The sequence below is a fragment of the Tachypleus tridentatus genome, chromosome 11 (assembly GCF_004210375.1).
Source record: "Tachypleus tridentatus isolate NWPU-2018 chromosome 11, ASM421037v1, whole genome shotgun sequence".
Lineage (NCBI taxonomy): Eukaryota > Metazoa > Arthropoda > Merostomata > Xiphosura > Limulidae > Tachypleus > Tachypleus tridentatus.
The window spans coordinates 60,502,966-60,515,604 of record NC_134835.1 but is presented as its reverse complement, the minus strand read 5'-3'; the positions used below and the strand labels follow the sequence as shown (position 1 = coordinate 60,515,604).

The window sequence follows — 12,639 nt, the reverse complement described above, 5'->3', positions numbered from 1 at the left end:
TAGTTTTATAACAGGGGTTCCCAACTGGTGGGTTGTGACCCCCCAGGGTGTCGTGAAGCCTTGGCAGGGGGGTTGCAAAGCCTTGTTAGAAGTAGCTTGGGATAACATTAGTTTTATTTCATGAATTACATTTTCATGTCGCGAGTGCCAAAAGGTTGGGAACCCCTGTTTTAGAAGATGGTAATAGCACTTCATAAGCAAAGAATACAAATCCTGTGTTGTCTCAAAACATTGTTATAAATAGATTAATCAAAGCTTAAATTTAGTGAAATTATTTTTCTTTTTTTTCTCTTTTTCCCTTAATACTAACAGCATAAATGATAAATGTGGTTACCTGAATATACTTCATTAATAACAGGAGGGGGATCAGGGCCAATTTTTTCAAAGTTGATGACCACACCACCCTGGATCTTCTGTACCAATGACTCTAAACACTGCATCAGTACTCTATGAGAAGTGACAGCATAAGATCGTCCTGTACAAAACAATACTTCATCACCATTACTGAAATATGCATAAAATAAAACAATAAAAAAAGTTTTTATTTAAAACATACAATGATACTAAACTATCAACATTTTAAATTTCTTAAAAAAAGAAAAAGAAGACTGTTTTGACTTATGCTATTATTTAATATTTCAATACATTTTCCATCCTTCTTTTAACTTTTGAATCAGGCAGGAAGTTTGCTAATATAGTCTGATAAAATATTAAGCAATTTCAACACTGTTAAAATACAAGAAGATTTGCCCTCTTTCACTTTTTCAGTACAGGCTTGGTCCTTGGGACTGACTTCGTAATAATTTTGTGCTATTACTTTTAAATCTGTAAACATATGTTCCTGAAATTTGGCAGATTATCAATAAAAGTGACAATGCTTCAATAAAAAAAAATAATTTGTATATGAAGTCTTAAAGTTTGTTAATCAATGTTTTTCTCAAGCATTTTCTTTCTTTTTTGCATATTGACTATCCAACAAGCAGAGTAACTTTCATTTTAAGATTAAAAATACTTTTAAGCATCAAAAAAATGTCAAATTTCATGTGCAAAATATTTATAATGTCCAGATAGTTATCAAACATTTCTTAAGAAAAAAAAAACTTTATATTTTATCTGTTATTTTCACTTGCAAATCTCTGTACGAGTTCAGTAAAATTGATTAATCTCATAACCACCATAAAAATTAGGAAATAAATATAAATTATGCTTCTTTCATTCTATAATGGCAACACTTTATAACACAAAAATAAATGTTTAGACAAATAGCTTATATCTCATAGCATTATATAATTATCTAAATTTATTATATTTATTACATTGGCCTTTGAGACATGCCTGGCCTACAATATAGAAATTACAATGATGTGGCACACGTGTACTCATGTTACCATATCCAACAGTATACAGCTGACCTTCAGTCTTTACAAAGTAACCCTCTCTTGGCTGAGCTTTAGTAGACAGTATTTTCTAATATATACTCACATTTCAATTATTTATAATCACATTATATTGATTATTACCAGTTAGAATAAGTTATTAAACTTATTTTTCTTAAAATATAGAACAGTAACTAACGAAGTAAAGCAAACAATTAACTCTTCTAGCTACAACCTTTGTACTTGGTTGCTGCTTGATGTAGGTTGCTAAGCCTTTTAAAATTTCACATGGAGGATATGAAAAAAAAAATTAATATTTTAGATTTACAGCTGAATAACTGAAAAATCATAAATCATTGTATCAGTAACCACAGAATTCCACTATAATTTATCATGCTTAGTAACTAAGTTGTATTTATATTTAAAAAACAACTTAGTTACTAAGCATGATAAATTATAGCAGAAATAAGTAGCTTTCCGACACATTAAAATAGTTTAAAACCACTAGAAAGACATTCTAAGCTGTTAAATGGTTATTCATGTCATATATTAAAGTGTATATAAGTGACCATTTCCAAAAATGAAAAGAGGTGAATGGAATCACTCTTTCATTTAGTACACAAGTCATATCTCAGAAAAATGAAAACATACAAGGATCTTATTTCATATATTCTAGCTTTTCAATATTGTTAATTTGAGTTCCTAAGTCAAACATGATGACACAGCCTTTGGACCCTTCTGAAAAGGGTTGAAGACTGAGTAGATAGTGAAACAAAAACTGTTGTTGGCAGCAATAGCAGATAAACGATTTTCTATAACTTTAAAATGTTCTTTTATGTTTAAGTGTGCAAATTATGCAAGGCATGAAGTTAACTTAAGTATCTTCAATCAAGTCAAAATAATGGCCAATCTTTTCTATTATAAATGTTTCTCACTGAAAGAATTTATTCTTTAAACTTGACTTACAATTAAATGTGTTCTCTACTCTGTGCTTTTAAATGTTAGTAGGTTAAGTTTCTAAAGCTTATATTAAGGTTAAATGGGAATTTTATGTGAGCTAATTGGTAAAACAAGTAGCCATGATTGATTAATTATATAAGTTCTTTGTAATAAAATTCATAAACCCAGAATATTATATTCTTTAATACCATGCTTAAAAAATTTAAAGTATTTATCTTAAGGGTAGAAAAATTAAACTACACTTTTGAATAAATTAAAACTTTAGTATGGTATTTTTTATTATATTATACTGCCCTATATTTCTCAGATGTAAAAAAAATATTTTGTCAACAAAATTTTAAGTATCAAATTTAAGACATTTATACAAAGATTTATTTTACCTTACATTAATAAATGTGTGTAATAACAATTAATATGGAAACCTGTAAGAAAAAGAAACTCCACCAGCCTAATGCAAACATATAGTGTATTATATTTTCTAAATACTTTAACTACCATGTTATGTGGTAGGAAGAGACAGAAGTACATGAAGGTCCTGATTATCTATTAAGAATCCAAGACAATGCAGGCTTGGGATTCTAGGTCCTCCAGGACGTGGTCAGCTTCACGCTCTTCTCTTACTAAATACCTACCCCCTGTAACCTCACACATTGCATCAATTGGAGAACTGTCAGGGGGCACTACAGACCCTGAGTCTCGCTCCATGTAAGGGGTTCCAGCCAAACGCAGTACTAACGCAAACAATCTTTGGTCCCATCGGAAAGGCTCCTTGGTTAGCTCAGATCCAGGCATGGAGGACATTGGAAGGTTCAACTAAGAAACATTAATAATATATACAATATATATAGATGATGTCCTTGTAAAGCTTTTTGTTTTATAATAAAATAAATTTAAAATCTAGTTTATTAGCTACAAGAACCTAAAGTGCTAGAGAAATTATTTCAAGATCTCTATAACTGAAGTATTCATTAATAAAGAAATATGTTAGTCTTTCAACTGACTGAAACATTACTGTTTATAGATACTTGCTAATAAACACTGTTTATAGAAGCTTTAATCTTTATCAAGTAATTTATAATTTCATATAAAGAAGCATTTATATTCATTTATAGCTAACATATCCATGCTATTATTTTTCTTAAATATCTTAACCCTATAATTACTAATGGGGTCTGTGGAGCACCAGTTTTTTATCACAATGTTTTATTTTCATAACACCCAATGCCTCCTAAATGAACATCAAAAGCTTTGTGAGGTAAAAGTTTATATTTTGTCTATCCTAACACTAACTGTGGCTACATCCTCAATATCAAGAGATATAACATTTTGAAAATTATGAAACAAATGAGTAATACCTTTCTTCTTTGAAGAAGTTACTTTTTGCCATATTCAACTCTATCCATTTTTTTGATATAAATTTCACTTCAATTTTATAGTTTTATTGCCTGTATTTTACAGTTTTCTTTTTCTGTGTCTGTAGAGCAATACATCATACTGGTAACATCAACAGATTTTGTACACACTGACATACTCATGCATGCAGCTTTGGATTTGGGCACTCTTAGTTACTTAAATGTAATTTTATTTTTTTTGTCTAAGCCTTTGTTGACAGAGAAATTAACTTACTTTCAAATATGTTTTATAAAACACAAAATCCAAAAATATGTTTAATTTAGTTTTCTAACCAATCTATTTAAGGTACAAAACAACAACTACCATTCCAACACATACCTAATCAAATCCTCTAATAGTTTAATGACTATTTAAACAGAATTAGAAAGGTCATTGGCTCATGGGAAGTTGCCACCATTGTCAACAATACTGTCCAATATTAGGGGTAAACCCAGAGAAAAGACATGGTCATAAAGATGGTATGACAGTAAAACATGGGCTATTGTGACTTGAATGTCACAAATACTACACATTGGTGGATCAGACCCAGATAAGAGAGGGAAACAAACTGAAAAACTGTGACCAATGCATAGCTGAGTTAGGACAACTACCTTCTTCAGATTTGAAACTAAGAAACTATAACTTAATTAATATATAAATTTGAATTATGAACTACATTCTAATGCTAATTTTATTAACATACATTGACAATAAAGTTGTTTAACTAAATTTTAAAAATTCACGATATTTGCAGAAGAAACAGGCCTATACTGAGAGAATTATTAAGAACAAAATAATATTTACATATTTTCTAAAGAAGCAATAAGAATTGATTGTTAAATTGTGACTCGAGAATAAACAAAATGTGTTGCAATATTATTGACTGAACAAAAAAAACTTCTGAAATGGAGTGATGTTTATACAGAGGCTCCAAGGATGTTATAAATTTTGTGTAATATGTAATTAAATATTGTATAGAACATACCTGAGAGTCTGAAGAAGAGAGTTTACCACCATCAGTAATGACTACTATAATGGATGGTTCTAAATAAAATGGACATCGACCTTGGCCATATGTATCAATTCCTGTTTGCATACGATTCACATTTAGCAAGTCAAAGGCATTTCTCAGTGCTGGACCCATTGTTGTTACTCCTACAGCATTTAGGTTTTTTAATTCATTCATAAAGGTTGAATGATTTTCTTTCCAACCAGCCTGCAATATAAAACATTATTTAATAACTTATCACAGAAAAATACTTCAGTAAAATAAACTGCCTTCACCAACAGTGAGGAATAACAAGAGCAATGGAAAGTTCTACACGAAGGAAGCATAAAATTCAAACACACAAAAAATATGTAGGGATGTTTCACATTAACAGTTATTTCACACAATTTTCTACTAGCCACTAGCTGCAAAATACAGTGGGTGAGAAGCCTGAAAACCTTGAGTCAATGCCAAGAAGTGACTAATGTCCTAGTTGCATAGACAGATGGCTGAAGAATGGAAAAGGTTAAATGTGAGGCTAATCTGCTAGAGAAATGGGAAATCTAGTTAAGGACCTAACAAAAGCTAGGTGGGAAGATAGAGGATGGACAATGCTTGATGGAATGCCAGTAACTGAGAAGTTGGGATGGAACAGAAGAGGAGGGACTATCTGCAGTTAGAAGAACTGAAGGAACCAAGGGTCAGTGGGCCCAGAAGGAGCAACCAGAATGACAATGGATGGAGAAGCATGGATAAAGAAGACCACCCAAAGAGTAAATGGATGGGAGGGTAAGCAAAGAAACAGATGAGACCAATCATGGCTGGAGGCATCAACAGCCAAGGCTGAAGGATGAGTAACTATGAAACAAAACCAAGGTAATTGCAAAGGCATCAATAAGGGGTATACCCAGGAACCACACCTTGGATAAATGAGATCCAGACAGGAGAGAGAGTAAACCATGAGAAGAAAAGCACTCCATGAATATGATGCATGTGGGTCAAAGAAAGAAGATTTATTGTGTACAAACACGAGGAACAGGATCTTAAGCCCTCCCTGGGTGACTGATAGAAGCCAACTGGTAGAAATGTTAGAGTAGATTATAATCTGCAGGTGGCTGGACAGAGAAGACAAATGATCCCAAGCCTCACAAACAGCTCGGAGTCTGAGAAAATTGATATAAAAAGAAATATCTTTTACAGACCAATGACCTAAACCCTTTGGTGATTGACCTATGCAACCCAGCTCTGAAGGATAGCATCCATAAACAAATGCAACTCAGCTCGCAGAGGAAGAAGTGGGACCTCTTTCAACATATGGGCCTTGTCCATTACCAAAGAAAACTGACAGGGGGAGAGATAAAAAGGAGCATCAAAAAAAAAAAAAAAATCATGTGCAAGGTTCCACTGGTTATGAATGGTCAACTGAAACAAATGCATATGAACCCTACCAAAGGGTACAACAGGTATCAGAAGCAACTACCATTTCAAAAACTATAGAACCTCACTGGTAGGAAGTAAAGAAGCAGACAGGGCAGTCAGAAGAATGGCCAGCTCCATAGAATGGAGTCTGAGAGAAGGTAGAGTCCAACTGAGATTGGTGTTGCAAAATACCCAGATGTACAATGAATTGGGAATGATCAACCATCTCTTCGGAATGATCAACCATCTCTTCAGAATGATCAACCATCTCACCTGCACAGTGTTCACAAGGAGCTCATGAGTAGAATTGGTCAATTGCCCTTTGGAAATGGCAAAAAGAAGCCAGTTGTTCATGTACATGTGGAAACACAGCCTCCAGGGTATGAATATCTTGAGAAAGAGGACAAATACACTTCAAAAACATATGATGTGAAAGCAAGACCATAGGACAAGGACTTAAAAGGTATACCACTCCATGCCCAGCAAACTGACAGTAGTAAAAACCTGTGTGGAGCAGCTAAAATATCTGCTGGGGTAGAAAGACTGCCTCAGACAGATACTGACATGACCTGGGATCCCAAGGAGGAGAAAGGAAAACCATGTATTGTTAAAATGAATAGAAAACAACAATACTGTGGAAAATTGTGACAGACAGGGTCATAAAGTGCAAGATCAGGAAACAGGAACTGCAGCCACATCTGCTGAACACTGGGTCTCTTGCAAGGAAAGGCAGATTTTGGACGGATGCTACACACCACATGGACACAGTAATCATGCCAAACTCAAAAAGTTATAAAAAGTGGGCCATAAGAATGGCCCATATATATGGAACTGGATGATGGGACAGTGAGAATATAGCATCATAGCCCAAAAAAGAAGTAAACTGAGTGTGTAGGGTCATAGCTAAAGAGAACACTTGGCCAACAGTAGAAGGGTGTGCACCTAAGTGGGAACAGATGAGAGATATGCACTTGAGGTGGTAACAGTGAAAATGTATGACAAACACAGGTAAATCAAATGCTTTCACAAAAAGACTGAAATGAAGTTAATTTGAACTAAATTAAACCACTTCTAGGGTTCAAGTGTGTTCAAAAGAAAGATATTTGTACTCGAGCACTACCAAATGAGAAATGATTTGGTGGTGATGGTGCACAGAGGGAGTCATATGTGTCATGTGATAGTAATGCTCTGCTATTAGTGGAGAAATAATGCAAAGTGAATCACGTGAGAAACGAGTTGGAACTTTGTATTCCAACAGAAAGAGCAATGAAGGCTTGTGGCATGTATTCAAGAAATGTTTTAAAAGAGAGAGCAACACAAAATGAAAAAAGATCTTGTGAACAGAGGGAGAGAACCATATTAAAAATGTATTTTTGATGGTGTTCAACTACTCTTTATAGCCATCATTTCCTGTTACTCCACTGACTCATCCTATAGTCATAAAGTAACCTACATCAATATTTTTATTAATTTAAGAACATGCATCTTTAAATAAGTGTACAGGCTATCTATATCATAAATAATGTATATAACAACTTTGATATTTAAGTGACTGTTATAGCTAAAATAAAGATATATAAAATATTTTAAATTTCTTAACTGACTAATTGTCACAAATATACTAGATGCTTATGAACATAAGAGTATATTAAATTTAAACTTTTGACTTTTCCTGATTACTGAAACTCTGCATAATAAACATGAAATAAATGGAAAGACATTATATATGAAGTATTACTTGAGGTAAACAATTTAATTTGCTCTCATGACTGATATGTAGCAATTTATATTTGGTTAAAAAATAAACAACACCAATACTACACATATATCCCTTAAAACATTTACATTAGTCAACTAACTTTACACACACACATACATACAAATTACATGCATGATTCCTGTACTCCTAAGATAGAAGGCTATCAATTTTCCTTGTTAAATACAACTGAAAGTTACACATTTGTTTTGTGCCAGAAACAGCTCAATATAATAAGACAAAACTGTCAATTATACTTTTTACCTTGATGTGTGCAGGCGGTTCTTCAAAAGTGAGCAGCATGTACCTGTCTCCTCTACTAGCAGAGTCTCGCTGTCTTATCTGTGGAATATTATTTATAAGTATTTAGTAAAAAGCTTTTAAATGAATCAGCAGTGTTACCATAAAAAAGTGAGGTCAAGACAAGGTATCATATATCAAAAGCTGCCATGTGACATTTTAAATTGATGACCACAATTTCTAATTTATTAAAAATATTTTAAATGGAGAAGGGCAACATAATAAAATATTTCAACAAGTAAAGCAAAGTTAAAGTGATATTTCTACAAACATTATGCTTGACAACAAATAATCTGTGTTGTAACACAAAGCAGACATAGTTTGAGAGTTGGTTAAAACTAAGAGTGACAATGCCAATTAAGTTGAATAAATATCTTTCTTGAGCATGTCTATATACAACAACCCTTTTTTATTAGAGAGATCTTTAAAACATACTGATGTCTTATAGGATAAGATAATGAAGTAACAACTTGTGTCAAATTAATGTGTATGCCAAGTAACGACAACAGGTTTTGAAATATGTGTTCTCTGTTCCATTTTAACAAAATGAATTTCAGAATAACATGAATGTGTGCGTTCGTGTGTATGCATATACAAAAAAGGAAAACCAAGGCTGAAAACAAAAGAATCTATTAAACTCCTATGTTAATGACCATAAAATGTGTTGAAGTACCCACTTTAAAATGAACATAGTCTGTTTTAAGAGCTCTTTTCAGTTTTATGCAGTAATTTCCCTAAAATGTGCTGACTACAGACAGTGAATAACAGTAGAGATGTACAATATTTAGAGCTCAAGCACTCAGACCTGCTTTTAAAGCTTAAATCTAATTAATTTTTTTTATTCAGGATAGTATGTAAATCCAACAGAAGGTGTATCTTCATTCAAGTGTAGTCTATACTTCTACAGATACAAGGTTCGCAGTAGGATTTTATGGCTAAAGGTAAAATATTCTTTTGGGTCAAAATATACAAGAGTGGAAGCTGAAATCTTGACTTTTACCAATAACAAGGCTACTGATGCAGTGTACTGATAAGAAATTAGTCACTACTATTTCACACTTTTTTTGCACTTTGTTCAGAATTTTAACTTTCTGTTGACTACATTGATAGAAATGCAAAATACAAAATTTTTCTCTGCAACAAGTTCACATATTGTTTGTTAAAAGAATAATTTTACTTACATTTTCAGTTAGACTTAATATCTCATTTTAAGATGATTAACATAAACTAAAGTTAAGAAAATTGGACCACTAACAACTGTCTACTTAAACAACTTAAGGCAACCAGATAATTAAGTCCAGTTAAGTCTTGTTTCATTATTCAAATGTACAAAACCACTAAAGTTAATTACCTGTGATCAATGTTAGAAAATAACTTAAATTTCTTTTTAAACTCCTCGCTATTGTAAGTTAGGCATGCATTTTAGTTTAATTGATTTAGGCAGCACTTAAATATTCTAAACTGAATGGTTTTCATTCACTGCTATTTACCAATTGGACTTAATAGCAGGGTTTGAGCAACATAATGCAAATTGGCTAGCAGTAAAAGTACTTGACAGATACCTCTTTATACTAGCCAGTTCAAAGATCCTTAGGGTTAATAGAAAAGATCAGAAGTTGTATGTGTGTGAAAAACACTCTTTAGAAGCAAATTTAATGCATGAAATTAACTTCAAGCAAGAAACATCAGAATTCCTGGATTACTGAGATTTCCAATTTAACAGTAAAAACAAAATATATCTTATAACTCCTATGATGGAGTTTGTACTTTGGTGTTATTTGGTTTTCCTTTTCATATTTTCTAAAATTATTTTATCAAACTGTTAGTAAAGGTTTATTTCCAATTAAATTTATAATTATTAAACTTAAGTTTTGTCAGAAATAATCCCATAATTATACAAAATAGCCTGTTCACTTTTACATTTGTATGAATTAAAATATAAAATATTTTACTTTTATGCCAAGAAAACTATAAAAATAAACCTGGTTTACTAATATTATTTTCAAATTACAAGTTCTTACTGTTAATCATTCAAGAAAACAGAAATTTAAAATTCAAAGCATGGGAATATATAAGACTTGTATGAAAACTGTACAAGTTTGAAAGAAATAATGTTTGTTCCCTCATTTACTCCATTTCACAAGCACCTTCTTAAAAAATTGAAACAGAAATTATCTAACTCTTTGATTTTTTCAAGGTAATCATACTGTAATATAATAAATGTATATTAGCTAATGAACTAAGTTTAACTAGGACTTACTATTTTACGAGAAAAAGACTTTCTCCAAAAGTACAAGAAAATAATTTTCAGCAAAATACAGGAACAGTACCAAAGATAAAAAACACAGAAATGTTATACACACAGTAAATTTAAAAAATACAAGAAAAATTCCACAAAATACGATTAATTTTCCTTTCTCATGCCATATCCAGGGGTTCAATTTGTTATCTTACAATGAATTTGGAGCCTTATCATGTCATTAAACTTCATGGCATCACATCTGGTCATAGTCTATCAGACAAAAGTGCATCTTCATAATAGCCCTGTAACGTGGTTTTCAATGCAAAAGGCTCCAAAAACATATCCCCTCCTCCATGTCACATTTCATAATATATCTAGTCTATGAGAATAACAGTTTCCATTTCAATGTTGTGACCACACACATATAACACTGGCTGCATCTGGTGACCTGATCAGTACGTCTGTGTATGGAATAGTACAAAAACCCATTTCATTCTTCAGCTGCTTATGGTATGTGATAGTTCAACTCGTACGTATGTGTTTTCTTATAGCAAAGCCACATCAGGCTATCTTCTGAGTCCATCAAAGGGAATCAAACCCTTGGTTTTAGCATTGTATATCCACAGACTCACTGCTGTACTAGTGGTGGACATGCGTGTTATGAAAGTAACATGTGTATATGTATATTCTGTTGTTTTTTCAGAGAAAGATTTTTCTCGATTATGCTCTGTACTGCTGCTTGGGAAAGGTGAATAGTTTCAGTCACTTAACTTTTTATTCTTGGACTATCTTTTATAAAATGCTGCACTTTCCTAACCACAGCTAGACAACAGTTTATTCCACATCTTTTTCTGGATGGTTTTGGTGATACAAGTTTGCTCATATTCCTTTGTTTTCCAATGCCATTAAGTAAAACGTATATACCAATCTTGTAAATTCAAAAGTTAACTCTTTCCTTATCAGAAAATGTATTATCAACAGATACCTCCTTTTACAAACAACTATGCTCCCTAGAAAATAGACATTTGTATGCCACTAGCTTTTAAATAACTCCCACCTAACCTCACAAGTTATCTCATGAATTGCACAACTGCATAATGTTATTTTTCAGCAAAAGCCCTCCACCAATAGGAGGATGACACATCCCCCTCTATGTTTTTGCACTGGACAATTTCAAGCTGTAAGAGGACGTTACAGCCTTGTAATGTGCTTGCCCTAACTCTACTGAGGAAATACAGTCTGTAGGTGGAAGGCACAGCAACATATGATGTAGGTATAATTATACGAGGAGTAACCAGCATTATAGTAACATTGTCACCACTACCCCCACTTTTCATTGTGTAGTAATCCTTATTCTAACTTCACTGGTTAGGTTTCAATCAGAGAGAATTCTACATGGTCCACTACCCCTAAGACTAGAAACTGTTAAGTGATAATGGGGGTATTAGCAGTTGGGAGACCCATAGAAAATAACTGAAATCTTTCAGTCCTATTTCACCTTGAAAGGCCTTTCACTGAAGACAGGGAATAGATGGTTGCATAAACTTATTTTGAAAATCCAGCAAGTACAAGTTTGCAAAGCATGTATGTCACCCTCTAGTGTTGACTTTTTCCATGATAGTCCATGGAATAGGTAAGGTCTGGATCAGATAGTAGTCAGATATCAGTGGTTTCACAAAACAACTCCATCTAAACAGTGATCATGTACAGAGCCAGCACAGGTGGTATGAGTGTTTTCCATTAACTCAGCACAATGCAGAATTTTAGAAAACAAGTGAATCCTGGAAGGCACCACCAGTCATCTGGTGAGATTCTGTAAGCAAATGCCATAATCAGAAGGTGAATACACTCACTTGTCTAATGATGGGGGATAGACTAGAGAAGAGTAAATGGAAACAGGCAGTAAGTAATCTTCAGGAAATGAGACAACCAGATAATGAAAAGAGTGGGCAACAAATTTATGCATGGTAGTTTACATGCAAGCTTAAAGGCCCTCACTCAAAAGCCAACACAAATGAGCAGCAAGGGAATGAGGTAAGTGACAAATCTGATGGGGTGAAATTTAGACTACCTGCAAGCAACAACACCCTATGAGGAGTAGAATGAACATAAAAATTGATGGACCATTCTTATAAAGGCAGAAGGAGAATTGTCCCTGAAGGAATTGGATTCTCAGGGAATGTAGAGTTGCAGATGGATACTTTAA

General features: G+C 33.0%; 1 protein-coding gene across 2 annotated transcripts in view; it reads right to left on the bottom strand.

Annotated features, from left to right (window-relative positions):
- The window catches only part of IntS6 (integrator complex subunit 6), a 42,998-nt gene that overhangs the window by 23,304 nt on the left and 7,055 nt on the right, over positions 1–12,639 (bottom strand). For both annotated transcript variants that reach the window (XM_076467419.1, XM_076467420.1), the window contains exons 2-5: positions 8,156–8,233; positions 4,714–4,944; positions 2,969–3,149; positions 335–475 (exon numbers count right to left, since the gene is read on the bottom strand). In XM_076467419.1, coding sequence (XP_076323534.1) covers positions 335–475; positions 2,969–3,149; positions 4,714–4,944; positions 8,156–8,233 — 631 coding nt within the window. The remainder of the gene's footprint in view (positions 1–334; positions 476–2,968; positions 3,150–4,713; positions 4,945–8,155; positions 8,234–12,639) is intronic.